Source organism: Petaurus breviceps, unplaced genomic scaffold, assembly GCF_028583685.1.
Source record: "Petaurus breviceps papuanus isolate PSGF00001 unplaced genomic scaffold, PetGlider_PUasm1.0 90825, whole genome shotgun sequence".
In the NCBI taxonomy this organism is placed as follows: domain Eukaryota; kingdom Metazoa; phylum Chordata; class Mammalia; order Diprotodontia; family Petauridae; genus Petaurus; species Petaurus breviceps.
Genome location: NW_027187353.1, coordinates 15,772,552 through 15,794,365, shown reverse-complemented (window position 1 = coordinate 15,794,365; position 21,814 = coordinate 15,772,552). Strand labels below are relative to the sequence as shown.

Below are 21,814 nucleotides of genomic sequence, written 5' to 3'. Positions count from 1 at the left end.
GTCACTAGAGGTAGGAAGGTATTCCCTCTTCATACTTTTCTTCCCATGGTGAGCCCTTGTTAAGTGGATCTTACAATGGTGTCAGAGTTCGACTAAAATAGGAGGATAGGTGATTGAGTCAAGAGGTTTAGCTCACCAGTTGAGGGGCCTGATAAGCCAGGTCATGGGAATACTAGAAAAGCTAGTGTGTCACAAACCACAGTCGGGTGGTGTGTCCTTCAAAGAACTACCATGAGGAGACTTAGCCAGAGGAGGGTGGGAGGGGAGCAGGACTCTTCTTCTAGCATGACAGGGTAGAGATGGGAAGGGTTTATTTTTACCAATGGAAAAAGGCACGAAGTGATCACTTTTCCTGAATTTCCCATTCTTATCCAGGAAGTGCCGTGGGTCAAACTGGTCAGGGTTGGAAAACTCTTTGCTGTCGCTTAAGACTGGGGAGAGCAGAGGGAAGATTGTTGTGCCCTAGAGGGAAGAAATTCCAGGGAAGAGTCAGTTATCATCACGAATATCCTTTGTATGCCAGTCCCAAGAATGTTAAGTGACACACTACTGTCTCTAGCACAAAATGCACACTTCTTTGTGCGTGGTATCAACTGGGAGGTCAAATCATTGAGAATCTGTATAGGCCCCAGTCGAGCTTTCTAGTTTGACATCCCCATTACTGTCACCATCATGCCTTCCTTGGAGTTCCAGCTAAATTTATCCAATGAGAGCCCTCCCTGGTCTTCATGTCTTCATAAATAATGGCCAAGCCCCATGCCTGGAAGGCACTCTTTGCTCACTTCAGCCTTTAAGAATCCCTAGATTTCTTCAAGGATTGGCTTGGGTACTCCTTCCTACAGGAAGCCTTTGCTAAGGTGCTGAGCTCTTTGTGCTCTCTCTCCCATCACTTCTTTGGTCTATATTTCACATCCACACCTGTTGCCTGTGGGACTCTGGACAGGACATGTGAATGATCAGTGCCCTAGGCAATGTTTAAAGCCTCTAGCAGCACACCAGGCTTCAGTTTCTTCATCATGAAGTCCCTCTGCTAATCAAATCACAGCTTGAGTCTAAAGGAGAGAAATAATATTTTGGGCTGACTTTTCTGGTTCCAAATTATACTCCCTCCAGGAGAAGTCAAAAAACAGGATTCTATTCCTGCCTTGTGTCAACAGCACTTGCTCCAGCAATTCTCATATGGTAGGTTCTTACTGAAGGCTTGATGACTTGAACTGAACAACGCACTCCTCTCAATGGGGTATATTACATGTGAAATAAAATGGAATGTTCCCTTCTGTCTTTGAGGAATAACATTTCTGCTGAGCCATTGCTAAGCAACTTCAATCAAATTGAATTTGATTCATTTCATTTTATTTAGTAACCCCAGAAAGCAGTATTTTTAGACTCTAAAGACATAGGTTCTAGTCTCAGCTCCAACACAAATGATCTTGGACAAGTCATTTGACCTGAGATTCAAGGTCTCCATCTGCACAATGGAACAGATAATAGCATTTACACAATCCCCTTCACTGCCTATTAAGAGAAAAGGACAGGAACAAAAGTTTCTCTTGAGCAATCTCAGTTTCTTTGCAGAGTATAACTGTGGGGAATGAGAAGCAGGGAGAATGGAGATAAGTGCATACTTTTTTCTCATTCTTCATTCAGCTCTGCATAGGTAATTACAAAAGACTACCCAAAGGAGAACTTTAAGGGAGATCCTGACAATGGGACTCCATTTTTTCATGTCTATAATGAGATCACTGGAGCAAATACATTTAAGATACCATTCCGCCATGACTACTGACCTTGGGAAGGATGTATTGTTGGAAATGAGTGTCTCGGGTCACTGCATGGGGGAGGTTGAGAGGTATGAGGTTAACGAATCTTTGCACTTCATGCACCACAGCATCCATGTAGGGCATATCTTGCTTATCCTTTATGGAAGGAACTCGATTATGTCCAATCACACGATCAATTTCCTCATGAATTTTTGCTGAAGACACAAAAAATATAAATAACCGCTGAGAATCCCACTCTCCTGGGAATGCCCAATGGAGCCTGTGTGGGGCATGTGTATGATGATATGACCTAAGATAATTCTCAGATGGGCTCAGTGTCCTACTTCTGCTCCATTAAGTGTACAAAGGCTTTTTGAAATAGCAATAGGATAATGTTCCATGGTTTAGTGGATAGAAGTCAAGAAGAGATGGTTTTACATTTCTCTTTAGATACTATCTGTGTAAATTCAGGCAAGTCATTAAATCTATCTAAACCTCATTTTCCTCATCTGAAAAAATAGGGATCATAAGTTATCTGTCTTCTAAGTTTCCCTAAACCTTTAAATCTATTATCCTGCGATTTTTGAAGTGGAAATAATATATGCACCGCCCTTAGGGGGCATCAGATGAAATAATATGGCAAAAGATTTGGAAAACTTAAATGCTTTACATTGGTGTAAAAATAATTTACATTATTTCCAAAGAAAATAGATGTCTTCATTTGAATTTGATAGGGCTGTTGATGACATTATCATCTTGATTTAAACCATTCACCAGCTATGTGTCTCTGCTCCTGTCTTGGTATCCTAAGTTGCTGAGGCATAGGATCTTAGCTTTAGAAATGACCTGTTTTAGGGGCGGCTAGGTAGTGCAGTGAATAGAGCACCAGCCCTGGAGTAAGCAGGACCTGAGTTCAAATCCCACCTCAGACACTTAACACAAAAATTAGCCATGTGACCTTGGGCGAGTCACTTAACCCCAATTGCCCTCCAAAAAGCAAAAACAAAAATGACTTCTTTTCACCAATGACTACTCATATTTGAACAGGAAGACCGTTTCTAATGGACTGAACAGAAGGTTACCCAGCCTTTGTTTGAGAACCTCCAGTTAGTGAGAGAACTCACTACCTCTCAGGCAAGTGAATTGGTTTTGGGAGAACTGTAACAGTTGGCAAGTCTTTCCTCACATGAAACCTCCATTTGTCAATTTCAGCTTCTATCCATGGTTCCTATCCATGGTTTGGATCCAACAGAACCAGCCCTGGCAGAATGTAAGCCATTTGAGGTAAGGAGGTGTTTCATTTGAGTCTTGGTATCCTAAGCATAGAGCTGAGGGTGCACAGTGGTAGCTTTATACATGTTTGTTAGAATGAATTTAATTCCCCATGATAGACCTTCACATGCTTAAGTAACTATCAGGCCTTGTCTGAGTGTTCTGTTTTCTTAAATATACTACTGTCTGACCTGCTATTGATCTGTGTGAGAGTCATGCAAATCCAAAAGGTAGGAAAGTGGGACCAGCTTCAAAGCAAGGTGCAGAGCTGGGAAAGCAAGCCCGGTCTATAAGCATGGCATATTCTTGTACCTTACCTTGGACCTCAGGATGTTTCAGAATGAGCAGCAGGCCATATCTTAGCGTGCTGCTGGTTGTCTCTGTTCCTGCAGTAAATAAATCTGATGCTGTCATTATTAGGTTCTCCAAGTCAAATTCCGACTGGGGATTATCTTTTTCCTAAAGGAGAGGCACAATATAGATGAAGGAATGAGAGACAGCAGAGAAAGCCATTAGTAGCCATGTGAAGTACATAAAGTTTGTCCTAGGAGCCCTCCTCCACCTTCATTTCCCTACCCTAAAGAAATAGAATCTTTCCAATTTTCTTAGGCTTCCACTGCCCAACCATTAGCTTGTCCTTCCCAGGCAACCTTCCCATGCAGAAATATGATATAATGGACAGAGAATTAGGCTTTGAAACTGAAAGATCTGGATTAAACTTTAGCCTCAGCTAAGGGGTATGTTCCATAGAAAAGTCATTTAATTTCTCTGGGCCTCAGTTTCTTCATGTGTACCATGAGAAAGTTGGATCCCTTCCAGCTCTCTATTTATTATCTATAATACATATGATATGGTGGGGACCTGATCAAGTAATTCACTTAAAATCTTAATAACCTACTAAGAGACCTCTCATATCGATACTTTCATCACAAAGCAGAACAGCATTTTAGTTGGTTTTAAAAAAAACAGAAAGGAGAAGAAATTTCAGTTCTGCAGAATTGGAAAATTGAGAGAAAAATCAGGGGGGCTGGATAATACAGAATTTCAAATTCTGTAGGGAAAGTGAAATTCAAGTAGCCGACCTGTGACTGATCAGAAATTTCCTTTCCAAAATCTCCTTTAAGTGGTCATCCAGCCTCAGTCTGAAGACTTACTTAATGAAGAAGTTCATTCCAATCTTAGACATTATCCCCTCATGTGGAAATGAAATTTATCTCTGTAATTTCAAACAACTATTATGAGTTCTGTCTTTTGGGAGTGAGGATGCAAAAGAATTGTAATCATTTTGTGTAACAGCCCTTAAATTAGGTGCCTGCTGAGGTCCCTTCCAACTCACAAATTCTGTGAAATTCTACGAAAAATGCATCTTCATAGGATTTAGAGATTGGAATAATCTTAGAGATAGATCACTCAGCCCAACACTTACATTTTATAGAAAAAGAAATTGAGGCCTAGAGAAATGAAACAATAATATCAAAATCAAAGCAAATTGGGTTGTGGTCCTAAATAAATAATCATGCAAATATAAGCTTAATCCTGAACAAGATAAAATGAACTTCTGGTCATCAATATAGTAAAAATGAAGAATTTTGAAAGATTTATGAACTCATATTAATTCAATTATCAATCATGGGCACAGAGGTCAAATAAAGAAGAATGTTATCAGCCTTCTGAGAGAGAGAGAAAGGGAAAGAGAGGTGATGGATTAGTATGCAAAATGGGACACATATTTTTGGGCATGGCCAATATAGAAATTTATTTTTATTGATTATGCTTATTTTGACAAGGTCTTTTTTATCATTGGGAGGGAAGAAATAAGTATTAGATAAAAAAGATAGATTTATAGAAAAAAGGGTGGATTTCAGGAATTTCCTAAAAAGAAACCCAGACCGTGGTGATATGACTGGTCAAGAGGTTACACAGTTAGGAAGTGTCAGAATTTGGCTTTGAACTCAAGTGTTTTTGACTCCAAGAACTATTCTGCACCCCATTTCTCCTGTTTAGAGATTACTTGGTATGCATTTGTGTGTATATTATCTCTCCCATTAAATTGTACGGTCCTTGAAGGGAGGGGCTGTCTTTTGCCTCTTGTGTATCTTTTGCGCTTAGCAGAGTGCCTGAAACATAATAGGTGCTTGGTAAATGATTATTAATTTATTCCTATTATCCTTCTTCAATACAATATCCTCCTCCAAACAGGAAAGTCCACATCACCAGCTCATTACCCAGAAAAGCAGAATTCTTCCAATTTCATTTTCCATATAGAGTTCAGAGTCAGACCAAACCAAACCAAACCAAACCAAACCAAACCAAATCCCAGTTACTAGAAAGCCAAGGGCATCCTTGGGGAATGTGGATACTTTGAGACTCTCTGATATTCCTTCCTGTGCTTTGAAGAGTGACCTGTAATAATCCTTGCAGTATCAGCTTAGTTCAATGAGCCAAGTGCTTCCCCCATGCATCCTACCTGCTGCATTTTACACAAGTAGCAGTCAATGTAGTCTTGGGGGTTGTTGGAGTCCAATAGCTTTTGATGCTCTTTCACTCTTTCCAAAATGAAACTTTTAATTTCCTCTAAAATTTGTAAAGTTCTTTTATGTTTTCCAGGGAGGTAGACTCTGAATGCTGGCAAAAAGTTGTAGAACTACAGAAACACACACCAAACCCAAACAGACAGATGTAAGTTTATTGTCATGAAGAAACAATTTAAAATCTCTAATTACTGGCTATTATGTTTTAATTAAAGACATTGCATTTCTTTTTAAATTTAACTAAATTTTTCATTGATGTGATAAAATATTTTCTCTTTCATCAAAGACATTTCATTTCTTTTTAAATTTAATTAAATTTTTCATTGATAAGATACCATGTATTTTCTCTTTCATCTTCACTGCACATTGGGAAAAAAATAAAAACAAAAGCATTGAAACAACTTTACATAATCAAACAAAACAAATCCCCACCATGGAGATCGCCAGAAACGTGTGTCACATCCTCCATCTTGAGTCCATTCCCCTCTCTGTCAGGAGGTGGATGACATGGTTCACTGTGCTCCCTCTAAAATCATCCTATGTCCTTGCATTCTTAGAGTTCTTCAGCCTAGCATGGTGTTTGTCTTTCCATTGTTCTTGTTATTTTCCAGATTGATTCTACTCACTTTGGTTTTCTTGATGTTCAGTTATTTCAGTCATATCTGACTGTTTGTAACCCCATTCGGAATTTTCTTGGCAAAGATACTGGAGTGGTTTATGTTTTCCTTACCCGGCTCATTTTACAGAGACAAACAGGATTAAGTGACTTACCCAGGGTCACACAGCTAGTACAAGTGTCTGAGGCCAAATTTGAACTCAGGAAGATGTCTTCCTGATTTCAGGCCTAGCACTCTATACCTATTGTGCCACTTAGCTGCCCACTTTACTTGGCATCTATTCATAAAGTCTTTCTAGATCTGGAACTTTCACTTTCATCATTTTTCAAAATAGAAAAATTCCATTATATTCATGTTGTAATTTGTCCAGCTATCCCTCAGTTGATGAGTGGCCCCTTAGTTTCCAGTTCTTTACAGCCATAAAATCATGCTTACAGTATTTTGCATATAGTTTTCAACCTTTCATATTTGACTCTTATAAAAAATTATTTTTCGGTACAGGCCAAGCAATGGTATTACTGTTAGGAAGGATATACATAATTTCCTAATTTGGGAGGGATAGATCGAAATTGTGTCCCAGATTGCCTGGACCAATTGACAGCTACATCAAAAGTATGTCAATGTGCTGGCTTTCCCACAACCCCATCAAAATGTGCTATCTACATCGAGAAGAAGTCAGGACTTCACATTTTTCAGAAAGTCATTTGGGGCCTATTTCTGTGACAACTTCTAAAGGATTGTAAACTAGGAGAATGTTTTTTTTAGAGGCATTCATTCAGGAAAGACTTGGTGTTTGCTATGAAAGATGAGAAGCTTCTAGTAGGCATAAGTAGACAAAACATCTTATCTTAATTGCACAGAGCAAGTTTCAGGATTATACACAACATAACTAGGGAAGTCAGAAGCCATTGGTCTCATGGAAGTACAGGGAGAAACAATCTCATTTTTCTGCCTCAAATGGGCAGGGAGCATGAAAAGAAACCTGGGTAGGAGACAATGTTTCTTTCTCCTCCAGAGACAGGATGTTGGCAGAGCACAATGTTGCCAAGTTCTAATGTGGGTGGAGATTAGGTATGGGGGGGGGGGGTGAACAATTAATTAGAGACTTCAGGCAAAGTAAAACTCTGACCATAAGAGAAACTCAGCACTTGAAATGAGAGGAAGAGAAAGATTCTCTTTAGAGCAGTAAGTGTAAAATCAGTTTCTTTGCATTTTGTTTTGTTTGTCTCTACATGCCACCTGAATTTATATTTAAAAGCACTGTAGTAATAAATATGAATAGTCCTACAAAAACAAAATTGTCTATGTCCATAAATATATATAGCATTCTGCTTATTCAATGTGTCACTTCTCTGTCAGAAAAAGGGTAGCATATTTCATCCTGGATCCTCTGTAATCAGCATTGGTCCTTGCATTAATAAGAGTAATTAAGTCTTTTAAATTTTTTATCTTTACAATACTTTTATGTTTACAATGCAATGATTTATTGGATAAAATTGTCTCCTGGTTTTGCTCGTTTCACTCAGCATCATTTAACATTAATTCCTAGGCTTCTCTGAGCTCATGCCTTTCATTGTGTCTTTCAGTAATAGACTATTCCATTACATAAATATAACAATTTTTCAATCATTCCAAAATTGATGTGTACCCCCCTCAGTTTCCAGTTCACTACCTCAACAAAAAGTTACTATGAAAATTTTTGTAAATATAAATGATGTTTAATTTTCTCTGATATCTATGGGAGTTAAAACTGAGAGAAACATGAGGCAGCTAGGTGGCACAGTGAATAGAGCACTGGCCCTGGAGTCAGGAGGACCTGAGTTCAAATGTGGCCTCAGACACTTAACACAAAAAAAACCTAGCCATGTGACCTTGTCGATCCCTCAGTGTGGATTGTGACTTGGGCAAGTCATTTACCCCAATTGCCCTCCAAAAAGCAAAAAAAACAAAAAAACTGAGAGTTGCAAGTGTATACAGTTTGATGGCTTTTGAGTCACACTTCCAAATGACTTTCCCAAGTGACTTCACTGACATCATATGAAATGTGCCAGCTTTTCTGTACCTCCACCAATATTTGCCATTTTATTATTTTATCATCTTTGCCAACCGAGAGTAATATTTGCTTTAATGCTTGCTTCCTCAAATTATTAGTGATTTGTAACAATTTTCTATATGTCTTTCTTTGAGAAATGCTTGTTCATATCTTTTGTACATTTATCAGTTGGAAAATGGTTCCAATAAATTTGAATCAATTCCTTATGAATCTTATTAATAATATTTTTATCAGAGAAATTGTTTTTTGCGGGGGAAGGGCAATTGGGGTTAAGTGACTTGCCCAAGGTCACACAGCTAAGTTATTTTTTGGTTGTTGTTAAGTGTCTGAGGCTGGATCTGAACTCAGGTCCTCCTGACTCTAGGGCCAGTGCTCTATTTACTGCACCACCCAGCCACCCCTATCAGAGAAATTGTTGCAAATGTTTTCCACCAAGTAACTGTTTCCCTTCTAAGTGTAGCTGTGTTAATTTTGTTTGTACCAGAAACTTTGAGTTTTACATAACAAAATGGCTCTATCTTCTGTGGTTCTCTAAATTGATTGCATATTCATACATCTGGAAAATATTTCCTTCCTTGGATCTCTAAGTTGTACATGATGTGACCTTTTATATATGTCATGTATAATTTGAAGCTAATCTTTGTATATAAAGGATGAGCTGTTGGTCTTAAATAATTTTAGCAGAGTAATTCCTAGTTTCTACAGCATTTTTAAAAATCAAATACTGAGTATCTACCCCAGTGACTAGTGTATTTTTAGATTATCAAACATTAGGATGCAAAGTTAACTTCTTTCTATTTGTAGTATACCTCATCAATTTCACTGATCTCTACTTCTAAATTAGTAACAAATCATTTTGATATTCGGTACTGCTAGGCTCACTTGTTCCTCCATTTTCTTTCATGATTTTCCTTAAGGTTCTTCACGTTTTCTACTCCAGATGAATTTTATCATTCTTAAGTACTATCAAGTAATTCTTTGATTAGTATGGAATTACATAAGTAAATGAATTGAGTGAATATTTCCCTTTTATTATGTTGGTTCAGCCTTCCTGTGAGCAATTAAGATTCCTTTAATTGTTTAGGTGAGTATTTATTTCCACATAAGAGAATTTTGTAGTTGTATTTTAAAAGTTCCTATGTGCATGTTGGTAAGTAGACTCCCAAGGTGGAAAATATTTGCAACAATATCTCTGATATATTTCTATACTTTTAAATGGAATTTATTTTTTATCTCTTCATGTTCACTTTTACTGATAACAATGTTGATGAAATAGATGAGTTTATTTTACATCTAGTGGCTTTGCTAAAGTTTCTACCTAAGAAGTCAGGTTGGAGTTAAGTAGTAATTGATAAGTTTCCTCCACTAAAGTTCTTCTATTATGCCTAGTCCTGACATGGAGGAGATCCTGGGCTGTCAAAGGATCTGGAAGCTCTTATCACTGTAGAAAGGCTTTCAAGAGAAGCTAGGGCATGTCTTTATGACTTCTTATGTGGTTGAAGGGAAAGGAATCAGATGTCATTTTGTCTAATGAGCTTTCTCACCATGAGTTCAGCTGAATGAATTTGTGCTAACCAATTGCTAATCCATTGAGGTCAATTTCAATGAAAAACTATAAATTAATCAATGTAGAGCAAAATATTAGGTGCTCAGAGCAATACAAAATTTCTAAAAGATATAATCCCTATTCACATGAAGAAAGCTTGTTTTTTGGCTGGATGAGGATCCTTAGCTCTGACTTTAAGGACACATGTTTGTCCATTGGAGAGGCTAGACCAGAGCACGGCCAGAGTCAGATTAGGATATTGGTCTATGTGGCTTGTCCTCCCTATTTTCTCCTGCATAGCCTGGGCATACTCTTTGTGGATACCTATTTTGTCTGGCCATATCTATGAACAATATCCTACTTGGGATATCCCAGGCCCCAATCAGATGTTTCTCTCCATAGCTTAAATATTTATATGACCTAGAACTATTTCATATGCCTACAAGAAACATAAATCTGCCTAGTATCTTATTTGAGAACCAATGATATTGCACAATATTATTGTTCTTTAGTGCATGGTGTATGAATGGGTGTGTGTTCTCATGGGCATAGGGAATCTAGCTGAGAGATGAGAAGCTATGGTATACTGATTCTGTTTCTGAAACTCAGCAAACAGCCACAGAAAAAGATAGTTCTGGTCTTACCTGTGTCCATGGTTTGTTAAAGAGTTCAAAGTTTTCATTTAGCAAGTTCATCAGATACAGAAATTTCTCATCATTGTACTTGAATCGATCACGAAAGAGGATAGAGCAGATCACATTGCATGGAGCACAGCCAAGGATGAAGGTGGGATCGGTGGGCTGACCTAATGTGGAGAAAAGTTACCAAAGGAAGGCGGAAGCACCTTTAAGAGAAATGTTTCCAATCAGGTGGGGTCTGGGTATCACTTCTACTCATACATGGATACGATGCATAGCTCCTTTAAGACTAATGAATATTGTCCTCTTAATCTATTTTACTTATAGGAAGGCTAGATAAGCTAATAAAGCCTGAGTGCAAGAAAAAAGAAGGGAGTTTTCTGGCCAAGCAGAGTTACTACCTGGTCAATGGATGAAGGCAAAGACTTTTAAAATGATTCCCAAAGCAAATAGCATGTAGGACTTAGAATGGGTGAGCAGTTGGACTCCACATGCCCAGGAGGAAAGAACTGAAAACCAACCCTTTGTTTTCCTGAGCTCCTCCATCAGGCATTGGGCTTCATCTTGAACTCTCTCTTCAATGCTTCTCTTCCCCATCCCAAAGTTCCTTAAGGTCATCAGGGAAAATCTACGGATTTGTTTCCACCTCTCTCCATGACTGAACACAATTCCTAGGCAGAGAAGGAGAAGAAGACATTGGTCATTCTAGCATTGGAGGTGGTAGGGGAATCACCAGTAGATATGGTGACTGTGGAGTTTCTGACTTCATTGATCAAATTTAATTTTATTTAATTCAACCCAAAATGCTATGGCAGCATGGTAGGGATCAGGTACCTACCACATGATGGTCTTGTGCTAGGTGCTAGGAATAGAACAATAAAAATGAAACCAGTAATGATACTGCAGAGAGGTGTACTCTAGGGGATATACTCTGCCATACATTTAGCTTGTCTGTGACTCTTTTGAGTAAGATAAACTTACCTTGTCCTCTAGCTAAATCTTCAAATATTGGTACATCTCCTCTCTCCATAAAAACATCTCCTTGATCAATTAGAGCTTCCTTCATAATCTTATGCCCATATAGCACCACAACACGCTGGGTTCCAATATAAACAGTATAAATGGGGCCAAATTTTTCAGCCAGCTGTGAAAAGATTGCCAAGAAATAAGATGAAGCTCAGTGTGAAATCTTAGAAAGTTGGAATTTATACCTACAACTGCTTCATAACATGTCACGTGTGTGCCTATGTATGCATAAGACCGTATCTTGTTAATGAATCCTGAGAATACAAAAACATCAGCTGTGGTACAACAAAGCAGTATTCTCAATTCCTTTTAATTTGCTCCTGTCATTATGTGGCATAGTGTTTTTCTCAAGTAGAGTTTCCCTTTTTGTTCCATTGGTACTTTTCTAGTGTAAAGACATTGTAAAAAGGGCCTAGGGTCAATGTTGGGTAGATGGTCCAGACAGAGATGCAGAGAGGATTGCTATATCTTAACAAAAGCTATCTACTATAGTTACCTCTCCTCTCACTTAAATTTTTGCAGTAATTCTTCAGTCATCACGTGTCAACTCCAACTGATCACTCCAAAATTACTAATTGGCTCTGACCTGGCAAACATGAAGGTCTTATCTCAATCTGCATTCTTCTATATCTCTTTACAGCATTTGACTCTGTTAATTACCTTCTTGTGTCTACTCTCTTCTCACTGGGTTTCTCACATCACTCTGTGTCTCTTGTCTCCGTTTCTGTGTGTGTGTGTGTGTGTGTGTGTGTGTGTGTCTCTGTCCCTCCTTTCCTCTTAGCTATGTTAGCTAAGAGCTATAAGAGCTTAACAATAAACTACCGTACTGGCTATAACATTTCCAAACTCCCAGCCTTTGCCCAGACTGTCTCTCAAGGCAGGAATTCATCACCCACTCTCTTCCAATCAGAATCTGTTACTTCTTTCAAGGTCCAACTCTCCTACTTGAAACCTTTTTCAGGTCCCTTATACTTGCTTATATATGAATCTGTAGTATCCATCTAGTAGAATGTAAGCTCCTTGATGACAGGAAAAATTTCTTTCAAGGACAGATTGTTGATTTCACCATGTTTCTCTTTTGTGTCTGGCACATAAGTCATGGAGAAGTTCTCCTTAATTAAATGGGGTTTTTTTTGTCTTTGTATTCACTTTGCCTAATATGATACATTGCAAAAGGTAAACACTTGGTCCTGTTGCTGAATTTCTTCTTCTGCTACCAAAGTTTTGACAAAACAATCAATGCATGCCTGACATCATTGCTAATGGAGATATCACTCATACAGCCCTTGAATCCCATCTTCCATGACCTAGGACTCTAAGTCATTATGAGGCCTGATTAAATTATTAATTTGAAGCCTTTGTGTCTCCCCCCACAACCCAAGCACTAGGATCCAAACCCCAAATCCAGTCCCTTTACCTGCGAGAATGATACAGTGATGTTCTTGAAATTCAGTTGTAGGATGTTGCCAATAAAGGGAAGAGGAGTGGGACCTGGTGGGAGCTTTCCACTTTTGAATCTTTGGCTCCATAGAGACAAGATCAGGAAAACAACACAAGCCAAAAGGGCAGGAGTTGTGAGTCCCCAAGGATCCATTGCCCTAAGAGATGGTCCTCCAGCTCTCAAAGGTACTAATTCAGATGACAGATTTTTATCATCACTGCTAGAAAAAAAAAGGGGTGGGAATGCCCGATAAATAAATAGATAGAACTTGTAGGCAAACAGGATTTGTTTTCCATTAACTTTGTTAGCAACAAAGTAGTAAGGAAATGTCTACATATTTGTTGTTTTAGAATATGTCCCTGACCCTAACTTGGCACCAAGTCATAGAGAGAGAGTGGGATCCAGGAAGAATTTTGCCCAGCTCATCTTGTTGGTGGTCACAGGCTGTCAACAATCACATTTCTGTTGGTCTATGCGTGTGTGTTGAGCTGAGGTAATAGCAAATATCCAAATCTAGCCTGAGAGGATGTGATGGTGGATGTCAGATCCTACAGACTTAACCTCATAGTAAAGAGGTCAAATGTTATTTTCTTATCTCCTGAGATACATTGGGCTTAATTGACATCTTCACCATGCTTATTCTTTCTTTGCTTTCAAGAAAATTCTCCTTGAGAGAGAAGATAGCAGAAAAACAGGCATTAGTATGCTTTGCCAAGATCAAGCCAAGATGCTAAAGTCAGGGACTCAGCTGACCTCTCCCTTAAACCCCTTCAAATACCTTTAAAAATTTCTTTAAACAAATTCTAGAGCAGCAAAACCCACGAAAAGATGAAGTGAAACAAACTTCCAGCCCATAACAATGAGGAAGATCAGCAAGAAAGGTCTGCTACACCAGGATGAGAGAGGAATGAAGTCTAGTGCAGGCCACAGCAGCCCAGTCTCAGCCCCAGAAAACCAGGAACAGGCCTTGGGAGTGACTGAATCAGTGGCAGCAGTGGCAGAGGCTGACTCCAGAGCTCTCAGAACACAGGCAGTAAGGTATTCAAACAAACGATCAGAAGGGGTCTTTTTGCCAGAACTGAGGCAGGATTCTATTGCTTTGCCCATATTCAGACCCAGGTCACAGTCCTGAGTGGCAGTCCCAGAGTGAGAAGTAATGGCATAGAAGAGCTTGTGAACACAGTGGAAGGGGAGCTCATCTCACAGTTCCAGGGCAGAAAAGAGTGATTGTGCAATGCAAGGTTCTAAGACAACTCCAAAAGGCTCACGATGGAAAAACTCCAACTATGGAAAGAGGCTATGGTGACAAGGAAGATCAAATGCTATCCACTGCCAGAGAAAGAATTACAGTATGACTGCAGATTGAAGCATACTATTTCTCTCACTCTTTTTATTTTGTTTTGCTTTGTTTTGTTTCTTCTTTCTTGTGGTTAATTTTATTGATTATAATTCTTTACAACATAACTAAAGTGAAAATATGTTTAGTATAAATGTATTGTATAGCCTTATCAAATTATACACTGTCTTGTGGAGGGAGAAGGGTGGTATGGGGAGAAAATTTAAAATTCAAAAGCTTCTGTAACTGAATGTTGCCAACTAAAAATAAATAAATAAATATTTTTCAAAAAAGAAAAGAGTACTTGTGGTTGGTCACAGACAATAGCACAGGCCAGGAGACTGGAAAACACCTTCCTTAAATCATACCACCTTGGATGAACTGAAAGCTTTCAGGTCCTCAGAAGTATCTCTGAAAACACCTGCGTATGAACTTTAAGCTTGGGGCAATGTGCCCTCTACCCTGAAAGCAGAACTTTAAAACAGAGTTAAAAATCAACAGTAGGCTGGGGAAATTAGCAAACAATGGGAAAAAGTCCAACTATAGAAAGATACTATGGTGTCAAGGAAGATCAAATCACACACTCAGAAGAAGACAACATCAAAGTTCCAACATCCAAAGCTTCCAAGAAAAATATACATTTGTCTAAGGCCAAAGAAGAGCTCAAAAAGGATTTTGAAGATCAAGTAAGAGAGGTAGAGGAAAAATTGGGATGAGAAATAAAAATAATGCAAGAAAATCATGAAAAACAAGTCAACAGCCTGGAAAAGGAGAAACAAAAAATACTGAAAATTACACTTTAAAAACAGACTAAGACAAATGGTAAAAGACATACCAAATGCCAATGAGGAGAATACCTTACAAAGCAGAAGTGACCAAATGGAAAAGCAAGTCCAAAAGCTCGCTGAAGAAAATAATTATTTAAAAATTAGGATAGAGTAAATGGAAGCTAATGACTATGAGAAATCACAAAGTGATAAAACAATGAAAAGAAAGAAAAAATAGAAGATGCTATGAAATATCTTATTGGAAAAACAATTGACCTGGAAAATAGATCCAGGAGAGATAATTTTAAAATTATTGGGCTACTACATGATGAAGGAAGCACAGGAGCAGAAGGCAGGAACAAGTCCAATCCTGGCTCTTTCATGATCTAGGGACAAAGAACTTACTTAAAATTAGCACAGGAATTTCAATGGGAAAGAAACTTAAATATAATAAATGGATGCAGCTGTTGTCTAAGAATAAAGGATGCATTTTTAATCAAATAAGATACTAATTTGAGTAAAAATAAAATTTATGAATGACAAAAAGTTTATTGGGCTACCTAAAAGCCATGATCAAAAAAAAAGAGCCTTCTGTAGAGAAATTATTAAGGAAAATTGTCCTGCTAGGATAGAACCAGAAGGTAAAATAGAGATTGAAAGAATCCACTGATGAACTTCTGAAAGAGATTCCAAATGAAAACTGCCATGAATATTATAGCCAAATTCCAGAGCTCCCAGTTGAAGGATAAAATATTGCAAGTAGCCAGAAAGAAATAATTCAAGTATAATGGAATCACTCTTAGAAGAAAACAAAATTTAGCTGCTTCTACATTAAAGGATCAGAGGACTTGTAATATAATATTCCAAAGAGAAAGGAGCCAGGAATAATTAATGCACTGCTGATGGTGTTGTGAACTGATTCAACCACTCTGTAGAGCAATTGGGAACAATGTTCAAAGGGCTATAAAACCATGCATATCCTTTGACCTAACAATATCACTACTAAGTCTATATCATAAAAGAGATAAAAAGCAAAAGTAAAAGGACTTATATGTACAAAAATATTTATAGCAGCTCATTTCTGGGGGTGAAGAATTAGAAACTGAAAGGATACCCATCAACTGGGAAATGACTGAGCAAGTTGTGGTATATGATTATGATGGTCCACTATTATGCTTTAAGAAATTATTAGCAGGGGCAGCCAGGTGGCACAGTAAATAGAGCACTGGCCCTGGAGTCAAGAGGACCCGAGTTCAAATCTGACTTCAGACACTTAACACAAAAAACTACCTGTGCGAGCTTAAGGAAGTCACAGCCCCAGTTGCACTCCAAAAACAAAAAAAAAGAAAGAAAGAAAGAAGTGATTAGCAGGCTGCTTTCAGAAAAACCTGGAAAGACTTGCATGGGCTGATGCAAAGTGAAATATACTGTGTGTAAAGTAATAGCAATATTACATGATAATAAGCTATGAATGAATTGACTATTCTCAGAAGTACAGTGATCCATGACAATTTTGGAGGCTTTATGATGAAAAATGTTATCCATTCCCAGAGAACTGATAGTGTCTTAATACAGATTGAAGCATATTTTTACTTTATTTTTCTTGAGTGTTTTTTTTTCTGTTAAGTGGACAAATCTTGATTTTTCCTGCTAAATGTGTCAAAATGTATTTAAACAAAGGTAAATATCATACATTGGTGGGACTATGGGAAAATCCACATATTGACAAACTATTGGTGTAGCTGCAAATTGTGCCAGCAATCTGAAATTGTATCCACTGGAAAAGAAAAGACCAACTACCCCGTATCTTTGCCAAGAAAACATAATTGGTTCATGAAGGATCAGACAGGACAGAAATGACTTAACAACAGACCACAAGCCTTAAATCATTATATAAATGCTATTATTATACATGCTAACAATAACTAGCTTCCACAAAAACACTCAAAATTGGGTAATTTTCTCCTTGATCTGGAAACTCCAGAACCTGCCTATAATATTCCTAGGCATTTTCTTTTTGGTATCTTTTTCAAGAGGTAAGAAGTGAGTACTTTTGATTTCTATTTTGCCCTCTGGTTCTAAAATATCAGGGCAATTTTTCTTGAGAATTTCTTGAAGGATGATTTCTAGGTTCTTTTTTTGATCATGGCTTCCAGGTAGTCCAATAATTTTTTAATTATTCCTCCTGGATCTATTTTCCAGGTCAGTGATTTTTCCAATGAGATATTTCACATTGCCTTCTATTTGTTCATTCCTTTGGATCTGTTTAAGAGTATCTTGATTTCTCATAAAGTCACTAGCTTCCATTTTCTCCAATCTAATTCTGAAGGAATTATTCTCTTCAGTGAGCTTTTGAGATTCTTTTTCCATTTAGCAAATTCAGCCTTTTAAGGCATTCCTCTCCTCATTGGCTTTTGAAGCCTCTTTCGCCATTTGAGTTAGTCTATCTCAAAGGTATTATTTTCTTCAGGCAGGTTGTTGACTCTTTTCATGATTTTCTTGCATCATTCTCATTTCTCTTCCCAATTTTTCCTCCCCTTCTCTTATTTGGTTTTCAAAATCCTTTTTAAGGTCCTCTATGGCCTGTAACCAGCTCATATTTTTCTTGAAAGCTTTTGGTGCAGGAGTTCTGACTTCATTGTCTTCCTCCTGTTCCATACTTTGATCCTTTTTGTCCCCAAAAGAGGAGTCCAAACTTGGGTTACCCTGCTTTCTTTGTTTCCTTTGCTTGCTCATGTTGCCACTCAATTACTTGACTTTTGAGCTTTTTGCCACAGTAGAACTCTGCTACCAGAGAGGAGAGCTTTGTCCCAAATTGCTGGGGTTTTCCCAGCTGTCAGAGCTATTAGTTGGGTGTCCTCTCATAAGCCTCTACTGGATCTGGCACACTGGTCACTCACCCCAGGACCTCCACCCTAGATAGTGATCCATATCCAAGCAGGTTAAAGCAAGAGCAATTACCCCTCAAACTGGTGACTTGGTCTCCCTACAATCTGCAGGACAGGAGCTCTGAAGCATTCATGCTGAAGTGGCCACCATACCTCAGCTGCTTCTCCCTCCCAGGGGAAGAGGCTGAACTGCAATCCTGGTCCCCGTGTTCCCAAAGTCCACTGACCTCTCACTTTCTCTTTGGCATTTATGGGTTAATAATTCTGTAAACCAACACAGCTGTTTGTGATCCACTCTCCCAACATCCCTCTAGCCATGGCTGATTGAGCTGTCCTGGGGCTAAAACCTCAGACTCATGTGGGGCTGGGCTCTGCTCCCAGCACACTGGGATTGACCCTTCCTGCTGGTCTGCTGGGCTGTCTTCAGCAGGAAGATTGTTTCTCTCTGTCACTTTGTGGGTTCTGTAGCCCGAAAGTTTGTTTAGAGTAATTTTTATAGGTATTTCAGGTAGTTATTGGGGGAGTGCAGGGAGTCTTCCTGCTTCTATGCTGCCATCTTGGCTCTTCCCCTGAGATTCTTTTTAGTAAAAGCTTGAATCCTATCTTTTTTCCTATAAGGCTATTTCCTTTTATCAAATATTTATATTTTTACACCCAATGAAAATTCTTATTAACACATAAGCATAATCAATAAAAATTAATTTCCATATTGGCCACATCCAAAAACATATTTCTCAGCTTTCTTACTAGCTCAGCAACTCTCTCTTAGAATGCAGGTATCATCACTTCATCATTCATACCCTACACTCGTGATTGATATTCAAATTGATATGAGTTCACTAATCTTTCAAAATTGTTAATTTTTCAACATTGAGGCTGTAAGTCAATCTTATTTCATGCATGGTTAAGCTCATATTTGCAGGATTAGTTATTTAGGTCTATAACATAATCTCCTTTGATTTTAATATTATTGTTTTCCAGTATCTCCTTTGATTTCTCAAAGAGAAAGAGTAGTCCTGACCTATCCAACTTTCTTTTACTTGATAGATGAAGGGTTTTGTTTTTATTGCCTAAATACTTATTTTGTGTTGAAGATATAGAGTTTGACCACTACATTTCTTGATGTGTTAAGCTTGATGCTTCTTTCTGTTGGAAAGCCCCTGAATTCTATCAATATATATTTTGTTCAAAGTTTTTTTTTTAAAACAATTGTGCATTTTCATAATTGAAGCATTATTTTCAGCATTTAAAATTAATTCTAAATTTCTTAGAGATCCTTAAATTATTTCATATCCTGTCTTCAAGATCATTTTTCTTTGTATAGAGTCAATGGGTTCTAATAAATTGGTCTCTACATTTCATGTCAAAATTCTTCTATTTTCTAGCAACAAATAAGCTAGTTTCACCTTAAAAGAATCTATACAGCTTTAGATGCATCATTCATATGTTCCAAATTGACGATTTACTGTTTCATTTTTGAGACCTGTTAATTCAGTCCGCTTTTTTTAAAAAACAATCAGGGTTAAGTAACTTGCTCAAGGTTACACGGTCAGTTATTTTTGTGTGGGTACCAAGTATCTGAGCCCGGAACCTATCCCAGGTCTCCCAACTCTGGAGACAGTGCTCTTACTCAATTCAGCCCACTCTTAATCCTTATTTCTTCTTTTAATTCTTTCTCTTTATAAAACACTTTAATAGTCATAACTATAACATTTACATTTCAAAAATTTCAAAGCTTTTACAAATATTATCTCACTTGTGCTTCATAACAACCCCAAGAGGTAGGTGTTATTATTATCCCCATTTTAGAGATGAGGAAATAGACTCCAATTACAAGTTCAATTCCTGACTCCAAATCCAAATCTCCATCCATTTTGCCACCTAGTTGCCCCTAGATATTTTTCCTTTATTTCTGAGAGTCTTAAAATACTCACTGCATTGTTTTCTTATTTATCAGAGATGTTTAAATAGATGTTTTTAATTGTATAGTCTATATTCATTGTTCTACATCCTGGTCTAGATAATTTGCTCATTTTCCCTCTGCATGAGTTTCACTACAAGTTAATTTGAGTAGAAAATTAACTTCTACCCAAACTTTCTCTCAGCACTTTTTTTAAAATCCACAGACATATTCATTCTGTTCCTGGTAACATTGTATTAGGTTTTCTCCCATTTGGGCCATTCTACCATCCACCCTTTTCCATTTTCACATGTGTGGCCTTGAAAAAAAAATCATTTCATCTTTCTGACCACAATTTACTTTTCTCTTCTTTTGCAGGAGAAAGGGCAAGGTAATTAAGGTTAAGTGGTTTGCCTGAGGTCACACAGCTAGTAACTGTCAAGTATCTGAGCTCAGATTTAACCTCAAGTCCTCCTGACTCCAGGACTGATGCTCTATTCACTGTGCCACCTAGCTGCCCCTTCCTTTTCTGTAAAAAGAGTGTGTTTGGACCATGTGATCTGCATGGTTCTTCTAAGCTCTAAATCCAAGGAGCTTGCCTATTTCATAGATGTTCACAGATTTTCTGAGTTGGAAAGGAACTCAGTAGCCACCTAATTTTAAGGACTGTCACACAAGAGGATTAAAATACTTTTGTTTCCCCATTCCCAGGAGACTTAACTCATGCCAATGGTTTGAAATTATAGAGACACATTCCATTTACCCATGAGGGGGATAATGGCCAAGACTGGAACAAAATTCTTCATTAAGTAATAAATTCCCTGTCTGTGGAAGCCTTTGAGATGAGGCTTGTTGACCATTTGTAATGTTAATGGAATAGGAAGATCTTCTCTATCCATTAATAGACCTATGTGACCACATGATACATCCTGAGTCACACAGATTTCGTTGGGGGAGGAACTTGACTGAAAGGAAGCTTGCTTAGGGGAGGCTCCCTTATAGGAAAGCTTTCACTCCTTTTGGTGATAAGCTGATTAAGCACTGAGTCATGAGGGTTGTGATGACTTCTGGTTCTGAACCTATTAGTTTAAAACTATATAATCTGGGAGGTTAGTATTTTTCTTTGGGAGTTCACTTGGACCTTTTGATTCCCTGGATGGGATTCTGAGTAACTGTTTGTTAAGAGTCTCCCTGGCTACTCAGATGTTTGTGCTCACCCAATCTTGAGGTGTATGTAGGTGATTGTATTACTTCATTCAGACAGTTGGAGCCCTGTCTGTTGAATCTCTGTGCTAATTTCTGTTTGTATTTTATCCACATTCAGGGTGCTGTCCTTTCCCCTGAACTAGCGAATGTAATTTAAAGAAGATTGTTGACCCCCTTTTAAGTTGTCTTTCCTTTAGAAAAGCAGATGAAAGTACCTGTGTTAGCAAGACTTCCTTTGTGCCAGTGTTATTGGTCTTATGCCTACAGAGCAATGGCAAGTAGCATTAATACTATGCAATTTAAGGGAGATTTTTTTTTAAGTTGGGAGGCAAGACAGTTGGGGTTGTCTTGCCCAAAGTCACACAGCTAGTTTAGTGTCAAGTGTTTCAGACCAGATTTAAACTCAAGTCTTCCTGACTCCAGGGCTGGTGCTCTATTCATTGCCCCACCTAGCTGCCCCAAAGGGAGATTTTGAAAAGGAAATTTCTGATCAGTCACAGTTTTCCTGGATGAAATTCATTTTTCCTATAAAATTTGAAATTCTATATTCCTCACTGTAAAACATTTCTCGGGGAGGCCAGGTAGCACAGTGAGTAAGAGCACGGCCCCAGTGTCAGGATGACCTGGGGGATCAAATCTGGGCTCAGACACTTAGCACCACACCCAGAAATAACTAGCCGTGTAACCTTGAGCAAGTTACTTAACCCCAATTGCTTAAAAAACAACAACATTTCTCTCAATTTCCCATTCTGAAAATCTGAATTATTTCTTCTTCTTCTTCTTCTTCTTCTTCTTCTTCTTCTTCTTCTTCTTCTTCTTCTTCTTCTTCTTCT

The 21,814-nt window shown here is 38.1% G+C and overlaps 1 protein-coding gene and 1 pseudogene across 1 annotated transcript in view; one reads left to right on the top strand and one right to left on the bottom strand.

Annotated features, from left to right (window-relative positions):
- Window positions 1–13,052, bottom strand: part of LOC138148602 (cytochrome P450 2C23-like) — a 13,252-nt gene extending 200 nt beyond the window's left edge. Inside the window, exons 1-8 of the mRNA XM_069071379.1 lie at window positions 12,861–13,052; window positions 11,399–11,561; window positions 10,939–11,088; window positions 10,424–10,584; window positions 5,500–5,676; window positions 3,350–3,491; window positions 1,788–1,975; window positions 321–462 (exon numbers count right to left, since the gene is read on the bottom strand). Of these exons, the coding sequence (XP_068927480.1) occupies window positions 321–462; window positions 1,788–1,975; window positions 3,350–3,491; window positions 5,500–5,676; window positions 10,424–10,584; window positions 10,939–11,088; window positions 11,399–11,561; window positions 12,861–13,037 (1,300 nt within the window). The 5' untranslated portion in view covers window positions 13,038–13,052. The remainder of the gene's footprint in view (window positions 1–320; window positions 463–1,787; window positions 1,976–3,349; window positions 3,492–5,499; window positions 5,677–10,423; window positions 10,585–10,938; window positions 11,089–11,398; window positions 11,562–12,860) is intronic.
- The window catches only part of LOC138148535 (cytochrome P450 2C23-like), a 54,982-nt pseudogene that overhangs the window by 31,118 nt on the left and 2,050 nt on the right, over window positions 1–21,814 (top strand).